General features: G+C 36.7%; 1 protein-coding gene across 28 annotated transcripts in view; it reads left to right on the top strand.

Annotated features, from left to right (window-relative positions):
* Positions 1 to 17,947, top strand: part of BAZ2B (bromodomain adjacent to zinc finger domain 2B) — a 385,223-nt gene that overhangs the window by 348,429 nt on the left and 18,847 nt on the right. For 22 of the 28 annotated variants that reach the window (XM_067741777.1, XM_067741775.1, XM_067741788.1 and 19 more), the window contains 6 exons: positions 7,637 to 8,292; positions 8,681 to 8,954; positions 9,131 to 9,286; positions 9,667 to 9,827; positions 14,320 to 14,630; positions 15,019 to 15,154. In XM_067741777.1, coding sequence (XP_067597878.1) covers positions 7,637 to 8,292; positions 8,681 to 8,954; positions 9,131 to 9,286; positions 9,667 to 9,827; positions 14,320 to 14,630; positions 15,019 to 15,154 — 1,694 coding nt within the window. The remainder of the gene's footprint in view (positions 1 to 7,636; positions 8,293 to 8,680; positions 8,955 to 9,130; positions 9,287 to 9,666; positions 9,828 to 14,319; positions 14,631 to 15,018; positions 15,155 to 17,947) is intronic. The other 6 variants (XM_067741791.1, XM_067741797.1, XM_067741798.1 and 3 more) reach the window with 4 other exon arrangements.

A 17,947-nucleotide genomic window follows, 5' to 3' on the forward strand; every position in this document is an offset into this window, starting at 1 on the left:
ATGAGGTTGCTCAGTACCCCTACCTGAATCTCTGCTTGTTTAAGAAATGCAATCTGAGGCTTCCCTGGTGGCACAGTGGTTAAGAATCCACCTGCCAATGCAGGGGACACCGGTTCGAGCCCTGGTCTGGGAAGATTCCCACGTGCCGTGGAGCAACTAAGCCCGTGTGCCACAGCTACTGAGCCTGCGCTCTAGAGCCCACGTGCCACAAGTACTGAAGCCCACGTGCCTAGAGCCCATGCTCCGCAACAAGGGAAGCCACTGCAATGAGAAGCCCGCTTACCACAGCGAAGAGTAGCCCCCGCTCACTGCAACTAGACAAAGCCCATGCACAGCAACGAAGACCCAACACAGCCAAAGATAAATAAATAAATTTATTTTTTAAAAAAGAAGAAGAAATGCAACCTTTCTCCTCCAGGTATGCAACACTGTTGTACAATCTGGCCCTGTAAGTATAGCTGGGTTTTGGCAACATACCTGACCAACAGGTATAGAAGCTACCAGTAGAGGTCACAAAAAATAAGTCCAACTGATATGTGGGCATCCTTGTGCAGGACTTAAATACCCCAGTCTGTCCATGCCAGGTATGCAACCTGAGGAAGGAATGAGTTCATGCAAAAGCTTTTGCAGTGGTTGTGATTCTGGTCTTCCAGCCATAGTGAACCCAGAATCCCAACCCCAGTAGGGAAATGTGTTTGCCACGGCTCTGTTGCATTCTGGAACAGTAGATACTTGGTTCCTCATGTCTAGCAAGCCCATAAACGTTTGAGGCTGTTCTCCTTTCCAGCATAATGAACTGAGGAGTATGGTTAGTGATCCCTTGGAGGAGACCCTGGGGACTGAGCCCAGCCCTGGTCCTCCTTAAGTTTGAAAGAGCTTAGGTCAGGGAACAAAGAAACCTGGCTTCAGGAGTTGAGCCAAACTCATAAGGTGGAGCTGATGTAATCCCATTTCAAGAGAGTCAAGTTAATGTAGGGTATTTCCCTCAGCTCTGTTCTCTGAGTTCTTTTCTGAGGAGTGTAGAGGCCATGAGATCTTACCAGATGGTTTGTGGGAGTGAGGCTTAATAGCTGTAATCCCTGAAGGAGATTCCTTACCAGGGACCTTCTCCATCTAATCTTCTGGTGTCTCCCACTCTTCTAACAACTCTTCAGTATGGCATGTGAACCATTCAATATTGTGTCTTACCTCACAGGAATCTTTTTCTCGGTCTCAGTAGGTCTTTCAAGTTTCTGAATAGGACCACATTCCCGCACTCCAGGATTACACAACCATCAACTTCTGTCCTATTAATCCTTCTGCTTATGAGCAATACCACACTTAGTGGTGTGTGGGAGCCTCTGCCAGAAGTCTAGCCTGTCTTTGATTCTTTTTTATTTTTATCTTCTCCTTCCTTTGTTCCTTTTTTGTTTTTCTTTTGTATGGAAACCTGTACCACTTACTAAGCTCCCTCTTTCCATTTCCTCCCCTGAGATGGGGCGTGTGTGACCTAAAAGAACTATTTCATTTCTATCAGTGCTTCACACGTGATGGAGTAAAGTCAAAGCAGTCGTCCACTCAGGTGGACCTGTTCTGATTTGATCGTTCAACATAATTTGCACCAAGAACATGTTGTCAGGCCTTCCCCTCTCAAGCCCTGGGTTTTCTTATAATCATGCTAACACAGCCAGGGTCTCAGAACAGCTACATCCTCTGCGGATCTAGTTCCACTCACATTCAAGGGTCAGGAAAACCACGGGGCTATATTTTACCAACACTACCAAGCATTCAGTTTGGAAACAGGGTGGCAACGCCTATCTCAGCATTATTAGTCAACCCAGACGGCTCATTCTGTAACAGGGGCATGTGTTCCCCCTTCTCAGCTTCATTTAATATCACTGCTGTCCCTCCATCATGCAAACAAACACGCCAAACCTCTAAGGATCCTTCCAAGTGCGTATGGTAGTAGACCTGTTGAGAACCTAGTTCTTACTCTGCACACTGCTGGATTTCCTCCCGCGGTTGTGTCCACTCAGATTCCTTTAGAGCATGCCTCACAATAACTGGCTTTTCACATACACAGGGGCCAGTTGCCTCATGTATTCGTGGGAGTTTGCCCCACTTTCCCTTCTAAAGGGGCTGCCGTCACCCTTTTTAGTTTACCACCCCCCCTTAGGGCTCATGAAAATCTCTAAGCTGGTAAGGAAGAGAGACAGAACTGGATTTCAAGTCAGCTTATCACCACTAGTCATCCTCTTTAGCATACCACTTTTATGGCTTCTGCCGTCTTCAGGCATTGCTACTAAGACCATTCTAACTCCACCAAGTGAATTACCACTGACCCCAAGAAGGAATTCTTCCACCCCTGGGTGTGCCCCTTCCAGAAATCCATGACATCAGGATTTTGTTGGTCACCAATTGTACAAGATGCATGGTCACAAAAATCACTAATGACATACATAGTGCTAATAACAGCATAATTTATTACTGAAGGCAACTTATAAGCAGAGAAGTTACAGTACATAGGATCTCCCAGCTCCCATAATGGTTCCATAGGACTTGGATGTGTGACAAGAACACTCCAAGAGACAAAACATTATACCCCATACCTTGCTCTCTATTTATGGGTTAGTGTAAGAAGGGGTAAGAAGCACTGAATTTCTCTAAGTAACAGTAAACATGTCAAGGGACCTTTGGGTCTAGGAACAGTGCTTACAGGTATGCATACCAAGAATCAAAATCTACACACCGAGGATCCTGAGAACAGTGTTGACATTAGCTGGCTAAAGGCCCTGCTATCCTTCCGCTGGCCCCCAGGAAAGTGGGAAGGAAGAAAGCCCCATGGCCACGCAGCCAAAACCAAGGATTTGTTGCCCTTCAATTCACTGTTCTGTTTGGGGTATATTGGATTGTGGATAATTCCTTCAATATTGGAAGGAAAATGAAACAAGTTTTTTGTACTGTGATGTGAATATTACTCTTCCATTTTGTATTAGGATATGTTTACAGCATTAGGTCTATAAGTACAGAAACTAATTCCTGTTAGGATGAGTGGAGGAATCTTACCTGGAGGATGAAGGTATTATGGTAAAAGGCATCTTTTAAAAAAATTCCTGGATCAGACTGGGAAGGAACAATCCTAGATAGACAACGATAAGAACCTGCTTCCTTGAGTCTTCTCCACAGTAATAGCAAGATGTCTCCTAGGAGCTGAGTTGTGGTAGTACTGACAACATGAAGTCACTTAAGGAGCTGTGAAAGTACTCCTGAGGTTAGGCTATACTGAATGGGTGAGAGCCTTTGAACCCTCGGAGGAAGCCACTGAACAGAGACCTGTATTCTAAATGCCAATGTTTTTACATTTCTTGTGTTCTTTGTTTGTGTTTCACTTAGATTTTAGTAAAATCTATTTGAAAGTTTTAGCCTGCTTCAGCCCAACTAAGGAGAGCCAAAGGAAAAAATTTCATTCGAACTGAGAATCGTGGACCCCTAGGGTCCAGTGACAACTATTAGGTAAACTAAAGGGTTTCAAAGTGATTCTGATTAAGCTCAAGAAGACATAGTCTCTTTTCCAATAGCAAACTTGCTCTTATTAGGATTGGTTTCAATTGGTTTAATTGGGAAATGGTATTTTCTTTGTCATTATATACTTGCAGTTACTACCAAGGAAATCAATCAAGTGAACGGCACTCCCTGTTTCATCTCTTACTTATTTTCCTCTTCTTTAGTCTGTTTTGAAAACTTCTTTTTTTAACATCTTTATTGGAGTATAATTGCTTTACAATGGTGTGTTAGTTTCTGCTTTATAACAAAGTGAATCAGCTATGCATATACATATATCCCCGTATCTCCTCCCTCTTGCGTCTCCCTCCCACCCTCCCTATCCCATCCCTCTAGGGGGTCACAAAGCACTGAGCTGATCTCCCTGTGCTATGTGGCTGCTTCCCACTAGCTATCTGTTTTACATTTGGTATTGTATATATGTCCATGCCATTCTCTCACTTCGTCCCAGCTTACCCTTCCCACTCCCCATGTCCTCAAGTCCATTCTCTACGTCTGCGTTGAAGGCTTTTTTTTAACACTCATTGATACATGTCAAAGAAGTAAGGACTGGAAAGAACAGAGGATTGTGTGAAATAGGAGATAGACAACTATTTAAAAAATCTTTTTACTAAATATCCTGTATATTTTTCAAATTTTTAAAAATAATTTTACACTTCTGTTAGAGGTTTAGTTGTTTATAATTAAGCAATTTGAATATAAAAGTTAAAGACAACCACGAATAGGCTATTGAAATGTATCATCAGCTCACTTTCCTAGGTGCAAATGGGAAGTCATCAGCTAGTCTCAAACCAGTAAAAAACTTGCCTGTTGGTTGGTTGGTCTGTTTGTTTTTGGATATATGACAGTGGTTTTTGAGATACTAGTTCTCAGAATAAATCAAGCACAAATATTTATGTTTCCTTACTAGCCAATAATTTGTGTAAAGTTAAGGAAATTTGTGAGCATGGGTATTTGAAGAGAATATTTGTGACTCTTTTCATGTGGGCCTAATTGGAGGTGATGAAGTAGGGTGGTCTTCTAAGGGCAAATGTGCAGAAGTGCATAAAGATCATATGAGGCACAATATTTTTTTCTGGCTGTTTTTAAGATTTTCTCTATTATTGGTTTTGAGCAATTAGATCATGGTATGTCTTGGAGTAGTTATGTATCTTCATGTTTCTTTTGCTTGGAGTTGAGTTTTTTGGATCTTTAGTTTATAATTTTCATCAAATTTGGCAATTTTTCGGCCATTATTTTTCAAATTTAATGACCTTGTCTGCTAATGCTACTGTCTTGTCAGTTTGAGGTTAGTTTTCATTGATTGAGTTCTCTAATTATGTATCATTCATGTATGTCTTTTAATTTTGATTGAATGCGAGACATTGTGAATTTTACCTTGTTTGGTGCTGGATATTTTTGAATTTCTATAAATATTTTTGAGATTTGTTTAGCTGGAACACAGTTAAGTTACTTGGGAGAAGTTTGATCCTTTCAGATCTTTCTTTAAAAATTTGTTAGGCAGGACTAAAACAGTGCTCAGTCTAGTTTATCCCCTAACTAGTAAAGCAAGGTCCTTCTGAGTACTCCACCTGATGGCCGTGAATCTTGAGGTTTCCCAATCTGGTTGGTAGGAACAGGTACCAGATGCCCAGCCAGTATGAGCACCTGGCACTGTCACCTCCAATCCTTTCAGGTGGTTCTTTCCTGGTCTCAGATAAGTTCCTCACATGGACACACTGCTCATTATTCAGTTGAATACTGCAGATCTCTGGAGTTCTCTCTCCATGCAGTGCTCTCCTCTCTAGTACTCTCTCCTGGGCACTGTAGCTACTTTGATCTCCCTGGACTCTCAGTTTCATCTCCTCATCTCAGGGAGTCTGCCAGGCTCCACCTGGATTCTTCCTCCCTATGCTGTAGCCTGGAAATTAACCCAAAGCAATAAGCTGGGGCAATCATAGGTCTGACTGTGTTTGTTTTCTTTTTTTGTTGCCTGAAGTCCAGTTTCTTGCAAACTGTTGTTTCATATATTTTGCCTCTTTTTTGGTTGTTTCATGCAAGAGTGTAAATCTAGTCCCTATTATTCCATATTGTCCAGAAGCATAAGTCTGAAGTATAGGATTTTAATTTGGGGTAGAAACTAATTTCAAGAGAAGCATGTGAAAGCCATTTCAAACATTAGTAGAGGATTGGTTAAGTTATGATGTATCCATAAAATAGAATATTATTCAGCTGATTGAAAAAAATGAAGTACAGTTATATGTTTTAGCATAGAAAACCGTCTAAGGTATTTAGTGAAAATATCAAATCCATCCTTTTATTTCATCGTTCAAGAAATATTTATGGAGCTTCTGTTTTATAGCAGCCACCATGTTAGGCATTTGGGATCCAATAATAAGCAAGAGAAACATTGCTCTACTTTTAAAAGCTTGCTGATTTAAATTCTAGTGTGTGGGTGGGAGTGGAGTAGAAAATAAACAGATAATTAGGTTATTGTTTATAATGATAAATTCTGTGACGGAAATATGTAGGATGATATTCTAAAGTGAATGGGTAAAATAAGACACAAGGCTGTATTGTACAACACAGGGAATATAGCCAATATTTTTAAATAACTGTAAATGGAGTATGACCTTTAACAATTGTGAATCACTACATTATATACCTGTAACTTATCTAATATTGTACGTCAGCCATATGTCAGGAAAACAAATAAATCAAGTGAATGGAATAGGGAACCTACTTCAGATAAAATGATCAGAGAAAACCTCTGTGAGGAAATGACTTGATCTGAGACATGAAGGATAAGGAGCCAGTCAACAAAACAATATCCCAGGTGGAGGGAGCAGCAAGTGCAAAGTGCCCAGAAAAGGAAAGAACTGGGCATGTTTGAGAAGCTGAAAAAAAGGAAGAAAGGAAGAGCAAGGTTAGCAAGGACAAGAGTAGTCAGAGGTTGTAGGAATTTTCAGGAACCAGACCATACAGCATTGTAGGCCTTGCTTAGGAGTTTGGATTTTATTCTGAGTTGCAGAAAAGTGAAGGGTAGTATCCATTTATGTAATACTGCAAAATGATATTCCTATAGATGCATGTAAGATTTCCAGAAGGATATATAGACGTGATAGATTAACCATGGTTACCTCTGAAGAGTAGAAATAGGGACGAAGGGAGTAGGGCAGAAAGGGTTTTTTTTATACCTCTCATTACTGAATATTTTACCTTGGACATATATTACTTTTCAAATTGAATAAAGTAGTGGATTTATATTTTTTAAAGAGTTCTTATAAATTATTTTAAAAACACTGTTCAAAAATATGAACCAGAAGTTCACAAAGGAGAAATGCCAGTAAGCCCATGAAAAGATACTCAGCCTTACTGGATATCAGAAAAAAAAAAATGCAGCTTAGATTTTTATTGCCCAGATATTGACAAAAACAAAAAATACTGATAGTATTTAGTTTCCTTGAGGGTGTAGGCAAACAGATGCTCTTGCTTCTGGTATGAACGTGTATTCATCTAGACTTTCAGTTTGACAACATATTTCAAAAACTCTGAAAAGTATATATCTTAGGACTCAGTAAATCATTTATAGCATTTTTTATAATAGTGAATAACTTGGCCCTATTAATAGTAGAAGATTGATTATTTAAATTATGTTATATTCTATTGAATATTCTATAGCCATTAAAATTTATGATGTAGTTATATATTTATTGACATATCAGGATGTTTACAGAGAAAAACATGTAGGTTAGGCATTATGTATATAATAAGATTTCCTTTTTTTTAATTTATAGGTTTAAGTGTGTATGTGTGTACATATAGAATGCCTGGAAGGATTTAGACAAAAATATTAATAATAATTTTTGCTGTGTATTAGGGCTTTTAAATTTTTTATATTTTAGTTTTTCTAAAGATTAGTCACAAAATTACATTAATTTTCCAATGAGCAAAAGAATCTAATCTATAAAAAAGGGGAAAATGGGGAGTATTAAGTAATCTAGAAAAGTTTCCTAAAATATTTATGCATATAACTTGATAAGTAATAAAAGAATATAATTATAGTATTGGTTTGATCTGGAGTAACTGATCTTTATAATGCTTTTCAATTTTTTAGGACTAGAAGAAATTGCAAAAGAAAGAGAAAAACTAAAAAAGGCAGAAAGTATCCAGATCAAAGAAGAACTATTTGAGACTTCTGAGGACACTTTAAATTGTTCAAATCCAAATCATTGTGAGCAAAAGGAAGATACTAAAGAAAAAGATAACACAAATCTGTTTCTTCAGAAACCTGGTTCATTTTCAAAATTAAGCAAGCTTTTAGAAGTAGCTAAGATGCCTCCTGAGTCAGATGTAATAACCCCCAAACCAAACAGTAGTGCAAATGGGTGCACATTGTCTTATCAAAACAGTGGAAAACATTCATTGGGCAGCATTCAGTCAACAGCAACACAAAGCAGCGTGGAAAAGACAGACTCTAATAATCTGTTCAATACCAGTTCAGGTGGTCCAGGGAAGTTCTATAGTCCTCTCCCCAATGACCAGTTGTTAAAAACACTGACTGAAAAGAATAGACAGTGGTTTAGCCTTTTGCCAAGGACACCTTGTGATGACACATCACTTACCCATGCAGGTATGTCAACTGCTTCTTTAGTGACCCCTCAGTCTCAGCCACCATCTAAGTCACCTTCGCCTGCCCCAGCTCCTCTTCTTGGATCATCTTCTGCTCAGAATCCTGTTGGCCTAAATCCATTTGCTTTATCACCTCTTCAGGTTAGTGCTGCTAATTGTAACTCATTTTTATGTTGCTTTATTTAATCTTTGCCCACATAAAGATTTTCTCTCAAGGGAAATCAGTTGAATATTTATAATATTATCTCCGCCATGGTTTGAAAATTGAAGAGTCAGACTTGCTATCACCAAGATTCATCAGAACTACTGATGTCTAAGTCAAAGCCTTCTTTAATTACTTTTTAACTTATTACTGTTGCATTATATCCAAAAAGAAATTACTTGGGGAGCAAATGAAATGACGTATGCCTCTAATTGTGATAAGTGAAAGAATGTTTTTTCCGAATTTTGTAAATAATTTCTGGTTCTAAACACTTTTCCTAACTTCTTAGATTGTTCTACTTTTTAAATGTTTTGGGTTTTTTTGCAGATGAAAAGTGGAGTATCTATGATGGGACTCCAGTTTTGTGGGTGGCCCACCAGTGTGCTTACTTCCAGTAATCCATTTACATCACCTTTACCTAGTCTTGGATCAGGGTTGGGATTATCAGAAGGAAACAGTAATTCATTCTTGACTCCTAATGTTGCTTCAAGTAAAAGTGAATCTCCAGTACCACAGAATGAAAAAGTCTCTTCAACTCAGCCTGTAGCTGTTGAAGTAGCAAAACCAGTAGATTTTCCTAATCCAAAACCTATTCCAGAAGGTAGGTACATTGAGATGGTTTATAGCCACTTACTTTATTTTATTGTTATAGATTCCTGCATTATAACCGAATCTTTGATGGTTTTCTACATAGTTATAAGTCTTCTGTTTTGCATTGTGCCATTAATTTATATTCAAAATATTTGTAAAAAGATCTACATATTTATCTTAACTCAGAAATGCAGTTTGGTTGGTGGAGAATTATTGACCCAGAGGACCTAAAAGCTTTGCTCAAAGTACTCCATCTCAGAGGAATAAGAGAAAAGGCGTTACAAAAGCAAATTCAGAAACACTTGGATTACATTACTCAAGCTTGCATCAAAAATAAGGATGGTATGTACCTAAAAGAGACTTCTGCTCTCTTGCTTAGTTATGAGAATTAGTTCTTTTATCTTAAAACATATTTTAGTATATCCTAATTCTTAATTTATTACTAATAGGCTTTTTTTTCTATGTTGTTCAACAAACAGTAACTCTTTACATTTCTTAAATAGGTATTACTTTCTTACAATTTCTCACAACCTGCAGACATATTGTTTTGTTTCTTAAAAAAGAATATTCCTACTTTTAAGAGTAATCTGCCTGTGTATGCACAAGTACATTTGTGTGTGTTAAGTTACACGTATATGTTATCCCTGGAACCTTATTCACTTTTTAGAAGAAATCATTGAGGGATGAAGTGGATTTTAAAATTAATTTCTTTTCAAATATAGTTGCTATTATTGAATTAAATGAACATGAAGAAAACCAGGTAACTCGAGATATTGTGGAGAACTGGTCAGTAGAAGAACAAGCAATGGAAATGGATTTGAGTATTCTTCAACAGGTAGAAGATCTAGAAAGGAGAGTTGCATCAGCAAGTTTGCAAGTGAAGGTAAAATTGATTGGAATGAAATCTGTTTTAAGGATGATGGAAGGTAACTATTATTTGTTGTATACCTGATATGTGCCAGTTACTCTGCTAAATGTTTTCACTTTATCTCATTTAATTCTCAAAATGATCCTGAACTAATTTCCCCCATCTTACAGGTAAGGAACAAGACTCAAAGTAAGTAACCTGCCAGTGGTCATATCGTAAGCTAAGTGTGTATTCATCCAAGTCTGTCTGACTCCAGAACCTGTGTTCTTTTTACCAAATCTTGCTGCCTCCTTAATGGTATTCAAAAGTGTCATTTCCAGTTTTACCCATGATAAATATAATGCTCTATCAAATTCCTACTGAACTGTTTCATATAGAGGAACCTCCTTGCATCAAGCTATGTTGTATGTCAAAATTTCGCTCTATATAATTTAAAATTGGAGAATATAGATATATCCAAATATACACTGTATCATTATACACATACCCACACACCCTACATATATATGTAAATTTTAAATTTATTTATCTACTGGGCATTACCATGTCACAAGCATTATCATGATCAGACTGGCTTCCAATGGACGGGCAAAAGGAAAGCTTTGCTGTAGTGCAAGAATTTTTAGTTTTGGTAGGAGAGATATAAAGTCTTCTCAGTTGATAATAAGGTGATGTCTCTGAGAATAAATGGATGGATGATGAATAAGTATGAGACACCTGAAAAGGTTTAGAAAATGTAGTATCCATGTAATTTGATTTGCTATTTTATGTTTTATTCAGAATGAGAAACTTATGCCATAATACTATCCTATGGCATTTGGAAACTTTTGAAGTTCTCCAAAAAATGTCACTTTCCAGAGCTAATAACATATCCCTTTCTTGCCGCAAACATAATTACCAACTTTGGGAAACAAAATTTATCATTTGTTGACTCTATTTTGCTAGCAAACTATATCTTCCTCCTAGTACTATAATACAGTATAAAAATGCCTCATTTATTTGGCATCTTCAACAAATGAAGTCTTCCACACAAGTTAATTTTCTAGAGAAATGAAAATTATTCCATTTAGCACCATAATTTTTTAACATGTTTGTCAAATCGCTTATGTTACGCATTACACTGCCTTCTTAAATTGAGAATAATGAGTTTGATTTAAATTATCTTGGTGACACAGGATCATTAGTGCGAAGACCAATTATTAGATGATGATTCCCTCAGGAAATGTGAAGAGGTTTTGCCCCTACATTAAATGGTCCTAGTGTGCTTTGCTTTTAAACGACTGTGTCTGCTTTCTATAGTCTGTTTCTGTCTTCTCTCATGGTCAGTTGCTACTACTTGCTGGTTTAAATTTGGTTGGTTCTTCTGGCCCAATTTTCCCCCAACTTCCTCCACCTAATTTGCCAGTTCTAATTGACTATTGGTTGGGAAAACATGTCACCAAGATTTTTTTTTTTTAAGATATAATTTTATTTATTTTTGGCTGAGTTGGGTCTTCGTTGCTGCACGCGGGCTTCTCATTGTGGTGGCTTCTCTTGTTGCAGAGCACAGGCTCTAGGTGCGTGGGTTCAGTAGTTGTGGCGCACAGGCTCAGTAGTTGTGGCACATGGGCTTTGTTGCTCCGCGGCATGTGGGATCTTCCCGGACCAGGGCTCAAACCCATGTCCCCTGCATTGGCAGGTGGATTCTTAGCCACTGTGCTGCCAGGGAAGTCCCAAGCTTTTTTACGTTAAGTATAAAGTCAGGGTGTGGGCCTGAAACATTTTCCTGGAGCCATACTCATATTTTCCTGCATTAACCTTATCACATTACTGGCTGCTTAGACAATCTTGGCTGTGTTCTAAGTATATAAGAAAAGTAGAATTTGTTTTTTAAGTGAAATGTTTTAATATTCTGTTATTAAGGTATTACTAAATTGTTCTGTATTATTCTGAAAAAATGAATTATATTATTCTTGAAGAGTCTAAAAACACAAATGATGAAAATAACCGCAAGACATTATTTTAACATCTATAGAAGATTTAATGTTTTTTTTTTTTTTAAGAAAATAGAGTTATATGTTTAACGTGGGGAACTAGCCATTGTGAAGACACATCACACAGGTGGCCTGTGGGACTTACTTAGGTGCATTCATTTATATTTTTAATATTGCTGATAATTTGGACATTCTTTATTATTTTGTAGGAAAATCTGCAAGTCTCTTGTCCTAGTTCTGTTGTTGCGAGTATACAAAGAACCTAATTACTCTTCCAGCTCCTCTAAAGATAGCTCCTGTGTCTCTAAGTTTTCTCTTTTACAAACTAATTAATTCCTTCAACCATTAGTCCTGTGAAAGAGTTTCCATGTACACGATTCTCTTCTGTATAAACACCAGTGTTAATATCCTTCTTAAAATGTTGTATCCATAACTGTACATAGCGCTGTCTGAATGTGTTCATGGGACTTTTACTTTCCTTAATCCAGCACTATACTTCCATTAATGCTGCTTGAATTTTGTACTAGCTTTTTGGCATCCACATCATTCTCTTGCTTCACTGAGTATACGCTATGAAAAAACAAACTTTGGCCCTCTTTCAAAGAGCTTTTAAGCAAGTTGTATCACATGTAGTATTCAATATTTCTGTGATTAGTTGCCTAACCTTCAAACCTAAAATTTACATTTATCATTGTTTTATTTTTATTAATTTCATGTGGGTACATTTTTCAGCATATGGAACTATTTTTATCTTAGTCCTGTTATACAGAATATTAAATTTTCTCCCTAGTTTTAAATCATCTGCAGATTTAATAACAATCAACCAAGTTACTCATAAGTGTATTAACAGGACAAACCAAGTACAGAGCCTTTTGGACACTGGCACTGGGGACCTTTTCTAAGGTGACACAAGTTCTGTCAATCACCATTTTTTGGAAGCAGTTTTCAACCGTCTAGATTTCTTTAATCTAGTCTTCATTTTTTGTCTTGTCATTTGCCTTGCAGACATCAAGATATGCTATGTTTACAGGGTTCTCTTGATTTATGAATTTAGTACCCTTTTCAAAATACGGGAATGCGGTTCATTTGACATGACTTGTACCTAATGCACTTACATGTACTATTCATAATTCCATCCTTACTTCACAAATATAAATGTTCTACTGAATTAAAGAAGAGGAATTGATCCTAATATACAAGATAAAATAATTATCTCTAAAGAGGTTTAATAAAAAGGATAATGTTCATTCTGTTTTTCATTTAATATGCATTTACTAAGCCCCTATTCCACATCAGAGAGTAGGCACCACAAAATTGGATAAAATGTGGTTTCTGCTGTCAGAAATCTTGTCATCTAATAGGGAGATAAGTCATATATACATCTCCACAGAATCTGTTAACTGATCCCAGAGGAGTACAGAGTCATACATGAATTTAGAAAAAGAATGCATAACTTCTGATGGAGACATGGGAGAGACCAGGGAACATTTCACGTAGAAGTCGAGATGGAACTTGAGAAGGTGTGTCAGCTTTTGACAAGGAATGCCATACTAGGAAGAGGGAACAGCCTGAGCAGAGCACCAGGATCCAGAAGTTTAGGGCATGTTTGTGGAGTTGCAAGTTGTGGAATTTGCAGTGTAGGATATGTGAACGGGAACATGAGAGGAAGAGGCAGATTGAGGTACTTGAATGTCATGATAAAAATATGGACTTTGTTAAACAGTAGGGAAACTTTGAAGGATTTTGAGGTAGAAGATCAATAAAAGCAAGCTGAGTTATAAGATCATTCACTTATTCAATCAACACGTGTGTATTGAGTGCCTACTCTTTGCTTTCACTGTGCTGGAGATAAAAGGAGTAAAAGCAGACGTGGTCCCTGCCATCATGGAATTTAGAGGTAAAAAGATGTGAATCAAATAATCACAATAGTAAAAAATTGTGAGTACCACAAGGCTGTGGCATACTATATGGTCCTTTGTGGGCTTGTAATATGAAGACTTACCTGCTAAAGTAGGTCAGGGAAGGATTCCCTGAGGACTTTTAAAATGAGAGCTGCAGGATGAGTGGATTTAACCAGCTTAAGAGCAACAGGGTAAGGCTCTACAGACAAATATAACAGCTCACGCAAACTCCTACAGCTGGAGGAAAAATGGTAAGTATTGTACAGACCCCTGTACTGAAGAGTGGTAGAAGGAATGGAAATGGAAAGGAAGAGCTGAATTCAGAGACCACGGAGAGATTTCTGTTGAAATGAATAAGCATGTAGTCTAAAGTCTCTCAGAATACTTTGCTGATTTTCATTATACCTTTCATAATATCAAAAGTTATTAAATTTTCTTTTTCAAACTTCTCACAACTGTTTCTTTTAATTTTTTATTCTTGTTTCTACCTAGCATTAGGAAACACAAGATAAAAACTTTTAGAAAAGATCCTTAAGGTCTGCTGGTGTCTGCTGCTGTATTTTAAGTAAAGGTAATTCACCCAGCAGGCATTTTAAGAGGAAACCATAATAACATTATTCTTTTGATATATAGGGTTGGATGTGTCCAGAGCCTGCATCAGAAAGGGAGGACTTGGTATATTTTGAACATAAGTCATTTTCTAAATTGTGCAAGGAGCATGATGGAGAATTTACTGGCGAAGAAGAAAGCAGTGCACATGCACTGGAACGGAAGAGTGACAACCCCCTAGATATAGCTGTAACCAGGCTGGCTGATTTGGAGCGGAACATTGAAAGAAGGTATCTGAAGAGCCCCTTAAGTACCACCATTCAGATCAAACTGGATAATGTGGGCACAGTTACTGTCCCTGCTCCTGCACCATCCATTAGTGGTGATGGTGACGGGTAGGTTATTGAGATTAACTTGAAAAATTATTGTGCTTCTTTGCTAATTGGAGCCTATTTTCTATTGCCTGTTATCTATGTATCTTCTTGTATGTCTGTGATCCATATGGATCATGCTGTTTGCATGGTGCTTTGTAAAAACATTTTTTTTTGTTGTTATGTGCGTTGATAATCCTGCAAAGTGATCTTACATTTACCTGGTTGTGACTAAGCTTTGAGGCACGTAGCCACAGTCTGTGCACTACATCAAATTTAGTTGCTTAAACCTTATACTTATTGGCTGTTACATGTTTTTGTCATTGCTTGGCTTTCAGTGTGATGATTGTTTCACATTCAGTAACCATAAATGTGGACGTGACCTACTTAATTTTTCTATATTTCAATGCAGAATTGAAGAGGATATTGCTCCAGGGCTCAGGGTATGGAGAAGGGCATTATCAGAAGCTCGCAGTGCTGCACAGGTAGCTCTGTGCATTCAGCAGTTACAGAAATCAGTAGCATGGGAAAAATCAATTATGAAAGTTGTAAGTGTTTTTATTTAAGAAATACTATAATTTACTTTGTCCTGTTTTTTTTCCAATCTTCAGATATTTCTTAATTATGCATTACTTATTGTCAAAATAATGTATGCTGTACTTGAGAATTTCCTTAATTCTTAAATACTGTATAGTTTGATACTTTCCTCCTTATTTTGAGCTTTTTGAAGGAACCTACCAAATGTTATCTTTCGTTTTTTTAAATCTTGTCTTTCTCTCCTTTGAATATTGTTTATAACTCTGACTGAAGTTGTCTTCTCCATTCTGTCAACATAATAGTTGTTAATCTGAATGTTTTGAAGGCCCTTTCAATCTTGTAAACACTCCAGTTGCTAACATTACCTGCTAAGTACGTTCACTTCATTTCTAAAATATCTATATTTGTATCAATTTTCTTTTTTTAAAATTTTCTTTTTTTACTTTACTTAGCTAAGTAAATACAGAATAAGCAGAGAGCTCTTCCTTTATGCACCAATATCATGTTTTGGGTTGGCCAAAAGATTGCCTTAGGTTTTTAAGTAAAAATAAAAGATACATTTTTCATTTTCACCAAGAACTTTATTGAACAGCGTATTCACCCTTTTGTTCCACTACCTTCTACCATATTTCAGGCAACTTCATAATTCCATCTTCCCAAAACTTTTTATCTTTTTGAGCAAAGAACTGATCCAGGTGCCTTTTACAGTCTTCCAGGGAATTAAAATTTTTTCCATTAAGAGAATTTTGTAAAGCCTAAATAAATGGAAATCCAAAGGTGTAATGTCTGATGAATAAGCTGGATGAATCAGAGCTTCCCAGCTAAGCTGTAACAGTTTTTGCCTGGTCATCAAAGAAACATGCAGTCTTGCATTATACTGATGGAAGATTATGCATTTTCTGTTGACTAATTCTGGACACTTTTTGTTGAGTGCTGCTTTCAGTTGGTCTAATTGGGAGCAGTACTTGTTGGAATTGATCGTTTGGTTTTCTGGAAGGAGCTCATAGTAGAGGACTCCCTTCCAATCCCACCATATACCGGCCTTTGGTGTGGTTGGTGGTGTTTCATTTCGCTTGCCCCACTATCTCTTCCATTCCACATTATTGTACAGTATCCACTTTTCATCACCCGTCACAATGTGTTTTTAAAATGGAACATTTTCGTTATGTTTAAGCAGAGAATCGCATGAGGAAATACGGTCAAGAAGGGTTTTTTTGCTTAATTTATGTGGAACTCAAACATCAAAGCGATTCACATAACCAAGCTGGTGTAAATGATTTTCAGCACTTGATTTGGATATTTTGAGTATGTTGGCTATCTCCCGCATGGTATAACGTTGATCGTTCTCAATTAATATCTTGATTTGATCGCTGTCAACTTCAACTGGTCTACCCAACCGTGGAGCATCATCCAGTGAGAAGTTTCCAGCGTGAAACTTCACAAACCACTTTTGATGTGTTCAATCAGTCACAGCACCTTCTCCATACACTGCACAAATCTTGTTTTGCATTTCGGTTGCGTTTTTACCTTTCTTGAAATAATAAAGCATAATATGCCGAAAATGTTGCCTTTTTTCTTCCATCTTCAGTATTAAAATGGCTACACAAAAATTCACCAATTTTGATAAGGCTTTTTTTTAAATGCACGCTGATATGATAGGTGTCACATACAATCTAACAAAATTGTTTTGAATGAACTTACAGACAACTAAGTGTTACTAGAGCCATCTTGCGGAAAAAAGCGAACGAACCTTTTGGCCAACCCAATATTTGGATATGGTTGGCATTGAGTAGATCTTTTAGTCTTTCCTCTAACAGTTAAAAATGTTTTTTCTCCTTCTTTGTTCAAGCCCAGTTAGTTATCATGTAGTGGCCTCTACTTTGTACTAGGCAACAAATGCTATATGTTCAAAATAAAAGCTATATTTCTTATATTTTCCAGAGAGATTTATTTTAAATCATGTACGTGTCCCTTTTGCCTCTTTTGTATCATATACAGAAATATCTATTATATGTAGACTTTTATGAATTACTTTAACAGTTGCTTTTGAATTACAGGTTAGCTTTAAAATTCAAACATTTGAGATTTGTTTTCATGAATGACTAAGGGTAAAATACCTATTTTAAATAATCTTCCCCAAAGAAAAGAAGTGATTCTTAAATAGTTTAGCATTCTCTCCTTCCTTTTTACCTCTATACTTAGACTACTCAATACTTTATTCATTCTATACAAATAAATTTGCTTTCTTCTATGGTTTTTTTCACTTCTTTCTAAAATGTCCATGGAATAATGAATCTGCATTTTTCACAATATGCTCAAATTTAGGTCTTTCCCTATATAGATTAGAATTTACTATAAGTTTTAAGGCATTGTTCAGGTCATCTGGTAGCATTTTTACCAGGTAAAAATAATTTTCCTTCTAAAAATTATTATTAAAACCAGTTTTAAAGTCACCTTAGACAAATATATTTGGTGAAATATAGGCTATAATGATAAAAAAAGATTCAATTCCTATATCAGAATGAAATTTGTACAGTTACTTTTCTCATCTACACCAAAACAATCATCACAATGTAGGCAGTTTTGTTATAACCTATACACAGAAACCCAAAACTTGTACCAAAATCTACCTTTATATTAGTGTACTTACTTTCTGCAATCTAAAATTTTATTTCAGGTTTTGCAAACTTCTTTTCCATTGTTATTAATAAATTAATATACATTCATCATTATTTAACTCCATCTCATAATTTTTATTTCTTTTTTTAATGTTTAATAATACATTATTTGCTATAAAACTACTT

Source organism: Pseudorca crassidens, chromosome 6 (genome assembly GCF_039906515.1).
Source record: "Pseudorca crassidens isolate mPseCra1 chromosome 6, mPseCra1.hap1, whole genome shotgun sequence".
NCBI classification, from domain to species: Eukaryota; Metazoa; Chordata; class Mammalia; order Artiodactyla; family Delphinidae; genus Pseudorca; species Pseudorca crassidens.